The sequence below is a fragment of the Zychaea mexicana genome (genome assembly GCF_025766255.1).
Source record: "Zychaea mexicana strain RSA 1403 chromosome Unknown BDB00scaffold_36, whole genome shotgun sequence".
Classification (NCBI taxonomy): domain Eukaryota; kingdom Fungi; phylum Mucoromycota; class Mucoromycetes; order Mucorales; family Lichtheimiaceae; genus Zychaea; species Zychaea mexicana.
Genome location: NW_026516699.1, coordinates 236,231 through 253,048, shown reverse-complemented (window position 1 = coordinate 253,048; position 16,818 = coordinate 236,231). Strand labels below are relative to the sequence as shown.

The 16,818-nt window shown below is 41.3% G+C and overlaps 7 protein-coding genes across 7 annotated transcripts; 4 read left to right on the top strand and 3 right to left on the bottom strand.

Annotated features, from left to right (window-relative positions):
• Positions 1–853: 853 nt before the first annotated feature.
• On the top strand, positions 854–2,742 carry BDB00DRAFT_883128 (uncharacterized protein; the record flags this gene model as incomplete). Its single annotated transcript, XM_053128208.1, has 5 exons — positions 854–1,019; positions 1,131–1,433; positions 1,623–2,127; positions 2,226–2,352; positions 2,434–2,742. 5 exons carry the CDS (start codon positions 854–856, stop codon positions 2,740–2,742), a joined length of 1,410 nt encoding a protein of 469 aa, XP_052979749.1.
• A 1,079-nt stretch (positions 2,743–3,821) lies between these two features.
• BDB00DRAFT_957068 (ornithine decarboxylase) lies at positions 3,822–5,567 on the top strand (the record flags this gene model as incomplete). The annotated part of the gene is made up of 5 exons (XM_053129664.1): positions 3,822–4,077; positions 4,192–4,576; positions 4,689–5,038; positions 5,113–5,184; positions 5,293–5,567. 5 exons carry the CDS (start codon positions 3,822–3,824, stop codon positions 5,565–5,567), a joined length of 1,338 nt encoding a protein of 445 aa, XP_052979748.1.
• Positions 5,568–7,497: 1,930 nt separating this feature from the next.
• Positions 7,498–9,470, top strand: BDB00DRAFT_907099 (cytochrome P450; the record flags this gene model as incomplete). The annotated part of the gene is made up of 6 exons (XM_053128612.1): positions 7,498–7,646; positions 7,750–7,802; positions 7,910–8,398; positions 8,478–8,726; positions 8,832–9,067; positions 9,285–9,470. Coding segments are annotated over 6 exons (1,362 nt in total), but the record flags the coding sequence as incomplete, so codon positions are not given.
• Positions 9,471–9,638: 168 nt separating this feature from the next.
• BDB00DRAFT_823229 (DNA primase large subunit Spp2) lies at positions 9,639–12,006 on the bottom strand. Its single transcript, XM_053123525.1, has 10 exons — positions 11,761–12,006; positions 11,505–11,691; positions 11,374–11,421; positions 11,185–11,257; positions 10,981–11,097; positions 10,757–10,894; positions 10,519–10,662; positions 10,328–10,435; positions 10,113–10,261; positions 9,639–10,033 (listed from the first exon to the last, which is right to left on the bottom strand). The coding sequence occupies exons 1-10, from the start codon at positions 11,957–11,959 to the stop codon at positions 9,682–9,684; spliced, it is 1,515 nt and encodes a 504-aa protein (XP_052979746.1). The 5' UTR covers positions 11,960–12,006; the 3' UTR covers positions 9,639–9,681.
• Positions 12,007–14,264, bottom strand: BDB00DRAFT_823225 (Alpha/Beta hydrolase protein). The gene is made up of 5 exons (XM_053123524.1): positions 13,458–14,264; positions 13,089–13,382; positions 12,750–12,992; positions 12,612–12,674; positions 12,007–12,542 (listed from the first exon to the last, which is right to left on the bottom strand). The coding sequence occupies exons 1-5, from the start codon at positions 14,088–14,090 to the stop codon at positions 12,240–12,242; spliced, it is 1,536 nt and encodes a 511-aa protein (XP_052979745.1). The 5' UTR covers positions 14,091–14,264; the 3' UTR covers positions 12,007–12,239.
• A 500-nt stretch (positions 14,265–14,764) lies between these two features.
• BDB00DRAFT_872364 (uncharacterized protein) lies at positions 14,765–15,744 on the top strand (the record flags this gene model as incomplete). The annotated part of the gene is made up of 4 exons (XM_053126947.1): positions 14,765–14,923; positions 14,995–15,127; positions 15,206–15,333; positions 15,406–15,744. The coding sequence occupies 4 exons, from the start codon at positions 14,765–14,767 to the stop codon at positions 15,742–15,744; spliced, it is 759 nt and encodes a 252-aa protein (XP_052979744.1).
• A 30-nt stretch (positions 15,745–15,774) lies between these two features.
• BDB00DRAFT_823222 (uncharacterized protein) lies at positions 15,775–16,809 on the bottom strand. The gene is made up of 2 exons (XM_053123523.1): positions 16,331–16,809; positions 15,775–16,184 (listed from the first exon to the last, which is right to left on the bottom strand). The coding sequence occupies exons 1-2, from the start codon at positions 16,718–16,720 to the stop codon at positions 15,900–15,902; spliced, it is 675 nt and encodes a 224-aa protein (XP_052979743.1). The 5' UTR covers positions 16,721–16,809; the 3' UTR covers positions 15,775–15,899.
• Between the last annotated feature and the right edge of the window lie 9 nt (positions 16,810–16,818).

Genomic DNA, 16,818 nt, shown 5'->3' with positions numbered 1-16,818 from the left:
AATATCAAGAGCTTTGAACTTTAAAGTTGATACAGAGCCTACCACCTTGATGATATCCATGCAGATTATGCCTGACAATCAAGAGTGTAAGGTCGGGCTTACAGGATGTGAAACGGGCATGGTAGACCGGCCTAATAACCTAAAGATTGCACGGGCGTACCAAAGCATAAACAATCATGCATGCAACTTGGCTAAACTTTAAATAAAATGATAACCATGACAAAGGATAAATAAGTACATAGTGTCTTCAGCACTTCATTGAAGAGCATATATGTACGTACCTTTGCTGGGTGGTTATTGCAGTATTGGAAAAGTCTCAATAAACCGGCATCTTTGAAATAATATTTTCGCTAATAAGCTACTCAGTTTTGACTATGTAGAAAGGCTGAAAAAAGAGCTGCATGTAAAAGTGTTTTAAGTGGTAGTCATTCACAGCTACAGCGACAACGCGTGTGTCTGGTTACACTGTCCTCCATACCCAAGGATGTTATATTATGTACGAGAATCATCCGTACACATTCAAGAGGACAGTAAGCTGCATTGAAATGATAGTCTCCATTCTCTGTATCAAGACTGGTTGACTGTCATGTGCGTTACGAGTAAAGTGTGGTGTGAGATCTGATATGATTGGTACATGTGCGCCTCGATCGTGAAGGAAAAGCAAAGCGTTTCAATGTGTGCAAAGCCAATAATGGTTATCGTATTATGTAGCTAGAACTGATCGGTCGCATCTTGCTTACCCTGTTTCACTCTGCCTCTCTTTCTTTTTTCCTTCTTAAACCGGTTTCCATCATATTATTACTTCTTTTTGCTTCCTTTACGATTTTTGATTGCACTCAGCGCTTTACAAAAAATGACTATGAGCGATACAATCAATACTGTTGTCACCCCTGACAACGTCCATGAAGTATTAAAAGACGACGTGACAGTCAAAGTTGCTATCGTTGACATAGACGGAATCCTCCGCGGAAAACTCATGCACAAGGAGAAATTTTTGGGAGCAGTAAATTCTGGCTACGGTAAATAATAAGGCGACATGAAGAGGAGAAGATGTGGAAAATGAAAATCACCACTGTTGTACATCCATCGCTTGCTCTATCCACTAACAACAGAAACTTTAAACCTCTCAGGTTTTACCGCGGGTCTCTTTGGAATCGATATGCAGGATTCGTACTACACCGTACCTGTCGAATTCAGTGGAAAAGATTATCCCTTCTTTGACTTGATTGCTAAGGTTGATCTGTCATCTTACCGTCGGATCCCTTGGGAGGAAGACACACCATTCTTCTTTGCCCAATTAATACATTCACAAACAAACGAGCCGCTTTATTGTTGTCCTCGTACGTTTTTGCAGTCAGCAGTGGATACCTGTGAGCAAGATCTGCAAGCCACTGCACATTGTGGCGTTGAATTTGAATTCATTTGTTTCAAAGGTATGACTATATGATACGACTATTGGTGCGGTATGGGGGTGATGAGGAAAAAGATATCAAGAGGTATATGCATGCAAGTGACCATGAGTGCAAAGAATACGTAAAATTAATGGTAACAGCGCTAATCTAGTATAATGGAGATTGGGTCCATCAATCGGTTCACTAACCAAGTTATAACGTGTCCTACAGAAAGTGCAGAGTCATTAGATGAAAAAGGTTACGCCAACCGCAAGCCCATAACAGTCGGGCACCATTGCTACTCACTCATACGTCCTACCAAAAATCAAGAATTTTGCTACAACGCGTTCAAATGGCTACACAAGTTCAGAGTGGATGTGGAAAGCTGGCACACGGAATTGGGACCAGGTGTATTTGAAGCAGCAATCAAGTACGCGGATGCTAAAGAAGCCGGGGACCGTTGCACTTTGTTTAAAACTTCCATGAAGCAGATCGCAATGCATCATGGAATTATGGCTTCTTTCATGGCCAAGCCATACCAAGAATTTCCAGGCTGTTCAGGTCATATACATATGAGCTTGATGGACAAACAAGGCAAAAACATGTTTTATCCCTTTGACCCGAGTGACGCATCAACAGTCCATCCACAAATGAGCAAAACGTTTGTCCACTTTTTGGCAGGTGTTTTACATGGCTTGCCAAGCATTATGGCCATTTTAGCACCTACTGTCAACAGGTATTATTACAAGCAAAAGCTATTTCAGGGAGGGGAATGGGTCTATTTCCTGTACCGGGATTGGACTAACAACAATATGATTACTCTGTGACCTGTAGCTACAAGCGATACATCCCCAACTTCTGGGCGCCTATCAGCGTATCATGGGGAGTTGAAAATCGCGCAGCTGGTGCTAGAGTGATTGTGCCTCCCACTACATCTCCCAACAGCACCAGATTTGAGCTGGTAAAGTAGACGACAATACAATTGAAAATGGTTTCAGAAGAGGATGTATCTAATTATAGTTAATTTATAATCGGTATAAAGCGTGTGCCAGGAGCAGACATCAATCCGCATTTGGCTATTGGGGCGGTCCTGAAGTGTGGACTCTGGGGCATCAAGTCAGCTCAGGAGTTGCCTGTCTCGGCGCTCGAGGAAGGCGGAAAACACGGTCAACCGCTTGCAAGATCGTTGCAAGAATCAGTGGTTGCTATGGATGCCGAATCGTCAGTCGCACGTCAGGTGCTCGGTAACACGTTTGTCGATCATTTCGTCAAGACGCGGAAGCATGAGTGGAATACGTGGCAAAACGCAGTGACTGACTATGAGTTGAAGCGCTATATGGAGCTCATTTAACGATGATCCTACTATATACTCTCAAAGACAATTTCTTTCCCTTTGTAATGTAGCGCTAAATATAGTGCATCTTTATTAAGACAACATTTCTTGATACAATATGTCTTTTTCTTCTTAATGAGTCTATCATAGAATTGATTTGGTCCCTGCCGTACGAGTATCTATATGAATTATTTGATATACTCATATGCTGATGGTTAGCCAGTTGTCATCACATTTTTGGATGTTTACATGCACCTGCGCCTATGGTAGTAATATAGGCTTTTAATGCATCTGCCGAGCACTATTGAGTATCGAGGCATGCATGCCCCCACCAAACATATGTTGCAAGTTACATATCTGCACTAACTCCTTTATGAAATTGTTTTCAGAGTTTAGTTTCTGTTGCTATAGATAGAGAACCGAAGTTGAGTCTGGGCACGGTGTAGCAAACGACATAACAGACAAGTATATATTTCGCGTTTTAATATAAATAGTTTATCTCTGCAGGTTCTAGCTGGTAACATCATACAAACGGTGAGGCTTAACGATAGTATGATGTTTCTTGAAATGACTGTATTCAATACAGTCGACCCCCGTTAACTTCAACCCTTAGGGTACCAGCATAAGTGCTGACCGTATCGAGGGTTGACGACCACCAGGGGTAGAAAATAGGCAAAATCTTGAACTGCTAAATTTGAAAGGGTACCAGCGAATCGGTTGACGCTTTCGGGGGTTGACGTTATCGGGGTTGACTGTAATATTAAGCTAACACGTCGGCAGTCGCTAACCATCATGTATAAAGCATGTAGTCATTTGAGTAAATCTCAGAACCCACCTGCATACATACATACATACATATGCTTTTATTGAAATAGCTAGTTATGCAGATTCAATACACTTGTCAGTTTTCTGTGTATACAAAAGGGTAAAAATCTTTTTCAGTAGTTTCCCTCTCTTCCCGAACCTTGACGTGATACATTTTTAAACAGATAATACCAGTAACAAGTTTTTTATAATTATCCCATACTCTTTTGCATATAATGTTAACTACCCCCATTGAATCCCAACTCTACAAGCACGTCCTCAATGCTAAAGACATGCAGATTAATCAAACATTTGATGATCCAAAAACTGACACCATCTGCATCACTAGCAACAATTGTCACCAGTCTACCATACGTACAGGAACTGTCCAGGAAATTATTCGCCAACAGCTTAAAGATATTGCGAATACAAAAGTTTCAGAGGCCACCGTCGGATACGACAATGCTTTTATTGTGGGCGACTTGGCGGATGTTCACCAGCAATACATGAAATGGAAGGCTTTACTACCGAGGATTAAGCCATTTTATGGTATGAAACTTTTTATTTTCATATTTCGAACTAAACAAATGCGAAAACATCTACTAAAGAAGCCTTTTTTTTTGTTGCTCAATGTATCTATACTACTGCTGCACCCGCTTCTAGCTGTTAAATGCAATCCTGATCAAACTGTGGTGAACTATTTAGCATCGTTAGGTGTCGGATTTGATTGTGCAAGCCAACAGGAAATTCAACAGATCCCTGAAATCGGGGTTGACCCTACCCGCATGATCTATGCGAATCCGTGCAAACAGCCTTCGTTTGTCCACTATGCTGCCAAGCACAATGTATCGCTCATGACATTTGACAATATGGATGAGCTTTACAAAATTAAGGAGGTATATCCAAACGCCAAACTCGTCTTGCGTATCTTGACAGATGATTCGAGCGCTCAAGTTCGACTTGGCTTGAAATATGGTGCACCACCTGAAACTATTGACTACCTCTTAAAAACTGCAAAGAAACTTGATTTGAATGTCGTAGGTGTGAGGTATGTATTTTATTAGAGAGAAGTACTTTGCTTGCTATTATACATCAATCCCTAAATACAAATATCTGATACTTGTACATATGTCTAATTATAACGAAATCTGTACACAAAGCTTTCATGTCGGTAGTGGATGCACAGACGCTCAGGCATACGCGGACGCCGTGGCACTTGCTCGGAATGTGTTTGCTCAAGCAGAAGCGATCGGTTACCGCATGACTTTGCTGAACTGCGGGGGTGGGATGTCTGGAAGCAATAATGAGCATGGCATTACGTTTGAAGACGTAGCTGCAACCCTCGGACAGGCAGTGGATAAACTCTTTCCATCGCCGGATATAGAAGTCATTGCAGAACCCGGTCGGTTTTTTGTTTCCTCGGCATTTACAGCATGTGTGCAAGTGATTGGTCGTCGCGCATTGATTCCGGAAGAAGAATCTGCAGATATACAACAACAAAAATACATGTGTAAGTGACAAGTTTTCACATGCATAATATTAGGTACGTTATGTTTACAAATGTTCATCTTTGATTACCTGTAGACTATCTAAACGATGGACTGTTTGGATCGTATCTGATGCGATTTACTGACAATGAGCGTCTTAATTTCCGAGGTAATATATAGTTGCTTCTTCTTTGTTGTATAATCTTGCAGAGAGTACCCCAGATCATCAAATTTAACTCAACATTTTCATTCATAAATTTTCTTTGTGTATATACAGTGGTATTCAAGAATGGCGTCTTTGTTTATGAAGACAAAAAACAACAAGAAGAGGCCCCCACTTTTATATCCAATGTTTGGGGCCCAACGTGCTCTTCGTTTGATAGTCTTCTTCAAGACGTGCGTTTGCCGCGCCTAGAATTAGGTGATTGGATCTGCCAAGAGAATATGGGAGCTTACGCAACGTGTGCTGCGACCAATTTTAATGGATTCGAAAAAACAAAAATTATTTACACAAATAGCACATCAATTGGTCCGCACAACAATGGGATGTAAATGGTCTTTTCCTGCTCCATTTATCTTCTAGTTGATGTCGCTTTCACTTGTGAACAAACAACAATTTGCGTTGAATTTAATAACAAAAAGCATATCTTAAGCTGTCATTTATATGTTTACAAAATGAGTTGCGCCTGTCGTCAGAGGATTGTACTACTATGTACTACTATATAGTTTAGATTTTCAGGAGTTGGTGCATCAAGTCAGATATAGTGTATTCTTTATCTTTCGTGTTATGTATTCTGTCGTCAACGAAGATGAATCACTCACAATGAAATGGCTGTCATGGTTCCGGTGTATCGTTGATGGTGAGTTTGACAAAAGTACATAGTTTTCTAAAAAGAGAGGATGGCGTATATGTACATACTACTAAGCAATGTTCATGCTTAACAGAGATGTTTTCGGTCTGGCTCTTGCTGCTGCTGATGGAAGGAGAACAAGGCTGACTCTCGAGAACTCTCGTCACCTGCCATGAACCTGTTTCCTGCGATCAAGAATTTATGCCCATTCATCCTTATGGTGACAGTTCAAGTTTCCTTGCTTTGATCTGATTCAGGAAGTTAATTAAAGCGTCTATTGTGTTCATGTATATTTTATTCGCCTCCCCTTTACAATCCCTGTATCGTCTAGTATATGGCCACTTTTCGGTATCATTCTTCGGATGTTGCATCTCCTCGCACGAACGGCATACTCTTCAACCAACTTCAGGGTGTAAGTCCTGTCTTCCATCATGTATCCCAGCCACGGGTCAAAAGTGTGCTGGGGGACACCGTAATTTCGAGAAATGCTTCGCGTAAGTATTTACTTTCTCTCTCTCTCTCTCTCTCTCTCTCTCTCTATGTGAGCATCTTGGATTTACATTAAAGGACTGAGTTTACTTTTCTTTGAGATATATAGGATACTTTCTGATACTCTAACTTATTAAAAGATGATAAAATTGAAATTACAGTAGGTCTCATGAAATAAAAAAAAAGCTGTCGTTACAGGTTATCAGCTTTCGGTTTAAAATATCCATACTGATGTGTGTGCGTTTAATCACGTAACAATAGAAGTCTCTCGTCCGGTATAGTGTAATATAGAAGCATACACATGCACGGCGCAAAACAGAACTGTATGCTTTTATAACAAGATCGCGTTATTTAGATGCAACAACACATATTCAAACAAGTTAGCTAATCTTTTAAGTGTGCAGTATTGGATGATTGCTCTTGTCGTCAACGTATTAGCTTTTGATAAGATAACTACTGGAATCCAGGGATATACATAGAAAAGTCCGAGCCCGTTTTCCCATGTATAAAGGCACACTGTTATGCATTGCATAAGGAGTTGATCAGTACTCTAGTGTAACACGCAAGGGGTAGATATAAACCGCCATGCTGATTGTCTATCTACGCTTGCTTGCTCTTTTTATCTCTCTCTCTCCAGTAAATTGATCTGTTAGTGTTAATACTACTTCCCTCCTACTCATATTTCTCCTACGATGCTACTGATGGAACTACTTGGTGGTTCTTTCAAAGAGAACAATAGTAGGATCGTAAATCCACGAATTTTAGCAGCTATTGCCACCGTAGCAGCCAGTTTAGCTTTAGTCAGCGTTTGTTATTGTACGAAATCCTTTTTGGGAGATGACCAGGATGACCGTCATAAAAAATTAAAGAAGATCCCTTCTCCAAAAGGTGTCATTCCATACTTTGGTATGCTCTACTATGAATATCACCCGTATTTAATTTCCCAATCCCTCTAAATATGGATGTTTAATCTTTGAATACCATAATGGTACGCCAACAGGTCACTATTTGCAAATCCCTATCGGAATGCCTCGTACACTTCAATTCGATAAATGGCATAAGAAATATGGTACGTCGTACAACTTTTTGTGCCATGAGATACATCATTTCTGTAGCGCATCATTAAAAAATTATATATCACAGGACCTCTTGTACGTATAAACATGGGAGTCCAGCCGTGGGTTCTGATAGGTAACTGTCAAGTTGCACATGAGCTCCTCAACGTCCAAAGTGATGCGACTTCCGGTAGGCCATTTCATCTTTTTATGACTCGGTACAACTCGTTTGGCAGGTAGATACACCGCTTTTGTCGGCCGCTTTCAATTTGCTTGTTCACGAAAAAGAGACTGAAATTTCTGTAATAACTCAGCATAATTACATGATCAATTACATAGAGGCCCCGTGTTTACAGATGCTGACAAGCAATGGAAAATGCACCGTGCTAGTGGTATGAAATGAAAGGCAGCTATTTGCAATGGATATTTATTTACAAACAATGAATTGATTCCTTCCCTTTTTTACACCAAATCACAAACTAAATCAAACTTCGTATAGTGTATTCAATTGCTGGTATGCAGGCGGTACACAGATTACACAAGATCGAAAAAGCAGCAGATAAAATCGTAGACCTACTCGTTAGAATGACGGCAGGCCCAGATAAATCTAATAGTTACAACGTAAACGTGACCGAGTATATGCACCTTTTTACATTGAATGCTATAGCCGACCCTTTGCTGGGCATGACTGCAAAATCCTTGGATGATCCTCTGTGCGCATCCGTTTTCGGAATTTTCGACAGTTCGATTAAATGGAACGGCATATTTGACGATATCTATAATCTTCTGCCAGGGCTTACAAAAATAATCGACTTTTTCGTGGGTAACGAAAGGAGGATGAAAAAGTTTATTTCTCGTAAACGAAATCCTATAATCCGTCAGTTGATCCAGCAGGCTCTAGAGGACGACGCGCCGAATGTTGTTAAAGAGCTGCACAGAGACAAAGAAAGGAACGGGTTTGACGACGATGACATCCTTGTCTTTCTAGGTATGTGTACATGTAAATTAATTAAGGAACATGATATGGTATTGATGGGCGTTTGTCTTCATATCTGTACATTGCTTAGTCAATGTCCTGAGCGCCGCAATTGATACTACGGCGACCACCATTTGCTGGACATTCCTTATTTTGTGTTGTCACCAAGATCTACAAGGCCAGCTGTACAAGGAAATCGAAACATTTGTTGTCGAACATAAAAGACTACCCACTTACAACGATAGGACAAAGCTCCCACTAATGATTTCGGTACAAAAAGAATGCATGCGCTATAGAGCAGCCATGTATAGTGCTATCCCACACAAAGTCACGAAAGATTGTAAGTGGATCTATTTTCTCTTATTTTTGGGTGATGTGGAGGTGCTGTCAAGCCCCATGCGTATCATGTGACAAGATAACGTATTGATGTCCTTTGGTATAAAAGTTGAGTATGCAGGTTACTTTTTCCCGAAAGATACAGTGCTGTTAGCAAACACGTACACAATTAATCGCGATGAGAGTTATTATCAAGATCCAGAAAAGTTTATGCCGGAGCGGTACCTCAATGATCAAAGACTTCTAATTGCTTCTGCTGACGTGAGTCCGGAATATAAACGTGACCAATTTGTATTTGGTTGGGAAGGTATGATATTCAAAGGGTATTGCTATGGATATGCTTGTGTGCCTGTAAGTATACACTAGAATCCATTGCTGATCTTCGATATTTTTGATCATCATTATGGCTATACTGTATATGGTATTTATGCAGACGTCGTTGTCCAGGTATAAACTTGGTATGTGCGGACAATAAACTTCTGATATGTGCAGTCTTTGAGAAACTTGAAGATAAGCTCTATTTATGATTTTGATAAACTCATAACATGCTTATTGTACACAGGCTGATGCTGAGGTGTTTACCATATTGATTCGGGTTTTGGCGGCAACGACGATTGAACCGCCATTGAATGATCATGGAGAACAAGTATATCCGGATCTTAACGCTGTTTTCGATGCTGGATTCGTTGCTGTACCTCTCACTCCACACGTTCGATTCATCGAACGACCTAACAAACTCGTTTCATGAACGGGCTTTAATTTGGAATTACTATCATATGTTGTTAGAAGTTTGTCACTTTAGATAAATCTGCCACGTGTAGAATATGCATGTGCAGCGATGGACTGCTGAAGGATAGCTAAAGTATAAAATAGGAAGTAGATATGACATGTTGCTATGAGCTACATTGTATAATACATTACATCGTATAAAATAATAGACTTTTTATTATTTAACTGTATTATCGGTCGATGTCCATGGCATCGCCATTATTATTATTAGGAGCGAGCGATTCATTCGCCAGTCGTTTGCTGGTTTCATAATACTGGTTTGGATGTTCAATGGTATCAATTTTGTTAGCTGTTGTTGTCGCTGTTGTCTCCCCCTTTTGTGCATGAGAGACTTCGAAATAGCGTGTACATGCGACTTGATAGTGCCGATCCCGGACCAAGTTCATGATTTCATTTACGTTTACGGTGCCAATTCGCTCAGAGTAAAGCTTGGATTCCAAGTTGTTTTGTGAGAAGTGTCGGAATGGACAGCCGTGATGATCACCTGTAGAGGGTGGATTTCCAGAGATAATTTTCATGCAGCTAACGAAAAGTACCGCTGTTAGCAAAACATCATCTTCTTCAGAAACCACAGTAACCAGTAGCAAATCACTATACTGACTTGTATGGTGCGTAACTAACGCGTCTGCCTTCCAAACCATAGTTGTGGCGAATGTTGTATGAATACTCCTTTTGAAACTTGTCGTCCGTAATGTTTGAAAATGCTGTGCGCCAAAAGACCAAAGCTTCTTCAACGGTTAAGCCAATCGCCTGGAGAAGTTTTCCATCAATTTCTCGTTCTATCCTTTTACTTTCACTCAAGCTGCATTCATTTACCTTTAAGAAGAGACCGTATTGCATGCGACCACCATGCCGTAAGTGCTTATCCGCTCGAAGAGAAGAATGCATATGTTTCATACAGAGTGGAGCGTGAAGATGGACCAGCTAAATTTGAAGAAGGAGATTAAGTGAATTTCATATCCCCACATATATACCAATCATTTCAAGTATATGAAAAATTTGTTTACCTGATCCACGTCACTTGCACGTACTGAACCGTTCACATTCGCAGAAGTGCCATAATCCTTTCCAATATACTGCTTTTCAACATTTAACAATATGGGCTTGAGTCGGTCATCTTCTTCCATGCGCGGTAAGGCTTTTGAAGTAGCCTACAAAAACAATGTTTATACTAAGCTTTCTTTTCCTGACCAAAAGTTCTTATTTTTTGTCACTAAGGATTACTTGTTCTCTCTCACATCATACCTCGAGTGCTGCCAATAGTTTTGCTCTAAATTCATCCATGACTATACTTATTTGTTCTGACATTGGCACGTAGGCTTTGCCTTGTGCCATATACACAGCTCGTCGGCCTATCAGATCCGGCACCTTTTCGAAATCGACCTAGTCGATCCCAAAAGAAAACCATAAGATCATTGGTTTAAAAACACCCTTTCATCCTTACATATATCCATATGATTTTCAAGTACCTTAAAGTATGTCTCATTATTAACCATATCCCGTGCTGCCTGAGCAGTTTTGCCTGCTTTCCAGACTGTACACGCAGCCAGTTTATCCAACAATTGATCCTTTTCAGCATGTTCAACCTGGTGATAATAGTAAGTTACTTACAGTGAGCAACTTTCCCTATCCCTCCATTTAAAATAACTCTTCCTCTTTTTAGTAGAACTTACAATTGACCAGCTCAAGTTGAGACTTGATACGAAATTCTTCTTTTCTTCCAACGACTCCTGCTCAAACCGAAATCTAGGGTGATAGAAAATACACACATATTAGTTCACCAAAACTCCCTCCTCCTACCTCACGCTTTCTGTGCTCTGTCTTATTTTTCCACAGCATGATAATTTTATTTCGTAACTTACTTGAACAACGCACATTCTTGTCGTAAAAACCATGCGCGAAGATCTTCACTAGAGTTCCATTACGACAGATGTGAGCACTTGAGTTACTTGTTTCCGTACCTTGCGATTATTTCTCTTAATTTTTTTCGTACCTTCTGCAATAAGCAAGGCGTAATACGAAATGACTTATATGATCTTTTCGACGTTCTTCTAATAGAGTAGGTGATCTCGACATGTTGGATTTCAAAGGCAAGTGTTTTTCAAGTGCTTGATCCACTTGTTTTTTGTATTCAGGGCCGTGCTTATTTCGTAATGACGCCGTCTCCAAAGTCTTCAATACTGGATTTTATACACCTATTGTTAATTCCAGCAGGATAAAGGGCAAGTAATTCTTTGCCTTTTTTTTACCTTGAAGACGATCAAGCGCATAAGTTTCAAATTCTTCAATAGTGATTTCGGCAGGTGGAGGATGCGAGTAGAAATTCAGTCGTGTGGCGTATTCGGCAGGTAAAGCACCATTGCCGCTTCCGTTGTCGACGAACACACGCTGGTGTCGATTGGTAGCAGCAGAAAATCGATTAATACGTGACGATTTTTGTTTAAGCATTGTTTCAAGGAACAAAAAGAAAAGGTAACGAGCGCGAAAAGCAAAGCGAAAAAAAAAACACGTAAAACGCGCTCGCGTCTTTATTCGTATACAGCTTTTTAAAGGCAGCCAATCATTGCGCTCGTGCGCACTGCAAGCCGAGACAACCATGAGATTGTGCAACTACCACAAATGCTTAGGCAGCAGGAATAGATATATTATGGAGCTATACCAACATGGTGTCCATCGTATCATTTTTTTTAACTTCAAAATCTAATGTAAATGTATGCGCATGGTGTGTTTATTCCTCTTGCTCAGCGGAAGTAGTGCTGCTACCAGTTCGCCAGGGATCGCCAGGAGGTTCAGGAACAGCGCTTGTTTTTGTCATAGACGGCGTAGTAGTAGAGGAGCTCGGATGATTATCCCGCTCATCTATATAATTCCATAACCCACAATCGGCGCAACTTGGATCTTCGTGCACACAATCTGGTAGAGGAAATTCTCCTTCTGGTTGCTTGAGAATATTTTCAATGACATCGTGTACACGGTGTGACCGGACATCAACTCGCCAGTTTTTCTCGTTTACAGTATCCCAAACGCATATCTGGTTGCCCAAGTATTGATTCTTAGAGTTCATCAAATCACGTGTATAAAATAGCCATCTTTCATGTACCTTCCCGGAATGACACCGTGTCTCCATAGCAAAACCTCCGTACCAACAGCTACTTGCAGGTCCCTGTACACGATCATTGTTAGTGGCACTGATTGAAATAAGTAAGTAGAATGCGAGGGTGAATTTTTCATAACGTACAGTGCAAACGCCCACAAATATAGGATCTGCAGTATGACCAAAGTTCCACAAGGGCACCTCCACACCTGGTGCATGTGGCAAATGTAACCGGCGAGCGGCTAATTGTTCACCAGGTATCTCAAACGTCACTGTTGGAACCAAGAACGTTTGACTGACCAAGCTTGCCAATGCGCCGCCTAGTGAGTGACCTGTCAGCCATACCGTTGAGTTGGGGTAGTCATCGGCGACTTGTTTGTAAATTTCCTGTTTTGTAGAGCTTGTTGATTCTAGAAACATATCTTGAAAAAAACGATGCCATATAGAGTAGAATCACTGGTTGAAAAAAGAAAGGATATTTACCATGGCATGATCGTAGTAAAGACCGCTATTGGTTATGCTATCCTGCAAGCATTTGTTCTCGCATACATACTCGTTTCCTTGATAGCATTCGCATACAGTTGTCCAAGCGCGACTGATGTAGGCACAGCAGCAGGAGAATAGCGTGTTGTCATTCATCTTATCCTTTTCGCCTGTTTGTCCGCCGCCCCATAACCCAGCACTTGTTCCCTTGAGACTGATCACGAGAATCGATCCGTCATCGTTTCCGAATACGTGGCCTCGAATGCCATCGGTCTCCCATCCAAACGATGTATTCTAAAAATTGACCGTTAGCTCGTCTACATGTTTCGTTTATACAACCTTAACTTGATGACAGCTTTTTTTACATACCAAGTTCCACGGCGCTCCGATATCATACCAATCAGTATCGTTATTCGCTGGACTGTATGCATTACTGGTCATCATGGCAAGTGCCAGGACGGTTGCTCGATGCTTTACGTCAGGCAATGAGCCTGGAGCCCAATCAAAATCAATGGTAGCTTCGTCTGGGTCATCCATAGCGGTGATGGTATATTGATTACGTTGTCGTTTGACTGGGTCATACTTGTATAGATTGTAGACGGCCTCTGGATAAGTAGGTCGATAGGTATCGCCGAGCTTTGTACGTATTTCAAATGTTTCGTCTTGGCTATTTCTATTCTCCGGCGACGCCGATAGTATGTCTAGTTTGCGAAAGAGACCCGGAATAGGACCGTTGTCTGACGCATGGTGGTATATGCTTTTCAATCTAAATGAGTGCAATGCCGTCGCCGGCACTGCCGATGAGGACGACGACGACAATTCCTTGGCTTGATTTTGTGGTAGATTGGTTATTACAACTTGAGGTCTCATTGGAAACCTCCTACTGTTGCTGTTGTCGTTCCTTAGGAACGCTTCGAACGTTTGCTGCTGCCAGGGCAATCGCAGTCCATGACAATGGAAAATTAAAAGAATAAATTGTAGTGAAATTATCAACCTCTTCATAGTAGTGTTTTAATAACTGAAAGCAAGTAAAAGAGTGGCTGTAACAAAGTTGGGGTAGCGAGGGGGGGGGCAGGAACGTTTGGTAGAAAGGGGTAGAAAAATGAGAACAAGAAGAGGTGTTGTCTGGGGCACCCTTTCGTCATGCGTGCATAATTTCCCAGCAGGATGCTCTCTTTTTTCGGCACACAGAAAAGGATGGTTTGTGCGACATCCACATCTTTTAATAAAACTTTGCTATTCCATGCTTAGAGCATGTGGGCGAGAAAAATAATGCATGCATTGACACCGCCATTTATAGCTTTGACAAGCTAATGCAAGTTTTCATGTGTAATGGCAACTATTTGTATGTGCACGTAAAAGGATCAGGTAGTGGTAGCCCTCCCTCCAGACGAAAGTGCCAGGCAAAGAAGCCATTGAAGGTCTCCTTGCGCACAGGCAAACCAGCGGTGCACTCAATTAATCGTATCCCTTATTACTGCTGCTGTTGTTTTTGTTTCGCTACAAGTAGTGAAAAGCATAGCGAACGAGCACTGTTCTCAACCAAGAGGACTCCAAGCTGGCCATGCTGCTTAATAGTGATTTTGCTGGCATGCGCCATAATGGGTGGCGGGGGAGAAATAGATTTTTACCTTCGCTCTTTTTTTTCACGATTTGACTCTTTTAACTCAAGAATCATGAAAAACTTACAAAAAAACAACAACCCACTAGAAAACAGCCTCAATAGGAAGAGCAAGATCAACAAAAGGGTAGCAAAGAAACCAAATTCCCGAAGTGAAGAAAGCGTTGGCAAAATCAAAAAACGCATTCGAGATCTGAAGCGAACTCTGCAAAAGGTGGGGTGTAATTCCATCGTGACACGCGATCAAAATGTCAGAAAAAAGATATGCTGATCCAATAGATCTAGGGTGCCTCATCGGCCAAAGCCAAAGTTGAAAGTGAAAGAAAACTGCGCGCGTCCGAATATGAACTTGGTGAAAGATACATTGACGAACAAGAAGAGAAACACTATCAAAAATATCGCACAGCCAAGTTTCTGGGTAAGATTTCGATAGGATAGCAGTCTAAGAGTGTTGTAAAGCCCCATATATGTCTAACATCTTTTGTAATCTATGTAGAAAGCAAAAAGGCTGAACGCAAGGTCAAGCAGGCTTCCAAAAAGTTAGAGGCAGCAGAGAATGATGAACAAAGAGAGGAATGGAAAGCGAAACTAGAGGAACACAAAATCGACGTGTTGTATGTTAAGGTAAAGGAAGAACGGCTTCGATGTATTTTCTTTTAAAGGGAGATGGTTGGCTAACTGGATTTACTGTTATAGCATTTTCCATGTTTATTACCATATATCTCGCTTTACGAAAAAGAAAAATCTGATACCGAGAAGAACGAAAAGATACGACAAGAAGTACGTCAAAAGATCAAAGCAATTCTAGACAAGAACGGCGACTTGGACGAGATGGCCAGGGAGTATCGTGCGCAATACCGGGAGAAGATGATTCAAATCGAGCGGATACCAGCTGTACGACCTTTGAACGATCAAGAAGAAACACCAAAGGATTTCACGCGTGCAACCAAAAAAGAAGCGTCACTATCAGCATCGGAAGCACCGGCATCATCATCCGAAGCAATTGCTGCCAAGGATGACTTCTTTGAATTTTAACAAAGAAATAATAATAAAATAAACACAAGGAGACAACTTTATTTCGATGAATTTTGTTGGAAGCAAAGGGAAATGGCGGAACAAGTCTATATATAACAAGAAAGTGTGTGCGTGTGTGTGTGTATGATATGTACTTTTTTTGTTCCTTTGATTATTTACTTGCCTCGAGCATAGTACTCATAAGCAAGCGAATGGAACTCGGGAGGGAAGGGGGATGGGATTTCGGTACGGCCAGGTCTGGAGATGGGCGATCGCAAAAACACGGTAGAGCACGTATTGTAGTTGACTTCAAGGTATTCAGGCACGAACAAGAAGGGTTGTGAGAATGGCTTGGGCTCAAACTCGAGCTCTGTGCCCTTTTCGCCCTTGAGCATCTGGATAGCCTGCGGGTCTACCGAGATCACATCACCGTCCTTGACTTTGTGAGAAGGGAATGCGAGCTAGAAGTATATTTAAATGAGTATCCATTGTACTATTGCCACCACGCAACACCGTGAACGACTGCGACTGCGCCTTTAACTCGGTTCCAAAACATTCCCAGCCCTTTTTCCACACTGTACTCGGTGTAAGAGGAAATGACGCTTACCTTCTTGCCATTAACCTTGACCTTGCCATGGACACACAGTTGACGAGCAGCGTAAACAGAGGGACAAAAGTTGGAGCGGAAAACAATGAAATCAAGTCGTCGTTCCAATTCAGCAAACGTGAGAACCGAAACAGCAGGATGTGGTTGCTCTTGTGCCGATCCATTGTTGACAGTTGGCAGTTTGGGGTTGAAGAACTTGGCTTTGAATTGACGTTCGGTCACTTCGTCACCGTGGTAAGCTCGTGTTTCTCGCTTGCCGATCCATTTTTGTTGGAAAAGTGTCAGTTTCGTCGTATCTTGCAATCGCTTGTTGGCAATGTTGTACAGGTTGTATTTGTTCCATGACATGCGTGCGAGTTTTCGCGTTAATGAATAAATGGGCTTTCTCATTTTTTATATTTTTGTTTTGTGTATTATGTTGTTTGAAAGAGCCAGACAGGACTTTTGTTTTCAACATACACAAAAAATCTGTCAAAAACTCCGGTCTG

What these genes read in the sequence shown, in the direction of transcription:
- BDB00DRAFT_823229 (XM_053123525.1), bottom strand. Translation starts at nt 11,959, where the DNA reads ATGCTTAAACAAAAATCGTCACGTATTAATCGATTTTCTGCTGCTACC. An exon ending in TCAACTTGAGCTGGTCAATT is followed by an intron (nt 11,098 to 11,184) that starts GTAAGTTCTACT and finishes TATTATCACCAG; the next exon opens with GTTGAACATGCTGAAAAGGA. An exon ending in ATAATGAGACATACTTTAAG is followed by an intron (nt 10,895 to 10,980) that starts GTACTTGAAAAT and finishes GGGATCGACTAG; the next exon opens with GTCGATTTCGAAAAGGTGCC.
- BDB00DRAFT_823225 (XM_053123524.1), bottom strand. Translation starts at nt 14,090, where the DNA reads ATGAAGAGGTTGATAATTTCACTACAATTTATTCTTTTAATTTTCCAT. An exon ending in TTTACTACGATCATGCCATG is followed by an intron (nt 12,993 to 13,088) that starts GTAAATATCCTT and finishes TCTACAAAACAG; the next exon opens with GAAATTTACAAACAAGTCGC. An exon ending in TATTTGTGGGCGTTTGCACT is followed by an intron (nt 12,675 to 12,749) that starts GTACGTTATGAA and finishes GATCGTGTACAG; the next exon opens with GGACCTGCAAGTAGCTGTTG.
- BDB00DRAFT_823222 (XM_053123523.1), bottom strand. Translation starts at nt 16,720, where the DNA reads ATGAGAAAGCCCATTTATTCATTAACGCGAAAACTCGCACGCATGTCA. An exon ending in TCAAGGTTAATGGCAAGAAG is followed by an intron (nt 16,185 to 16,330) that starts GTAAGCGTCATT and finishes ATATACTTCTAG; the next exon opens with CTCGCATTCCCTTCTCACAA.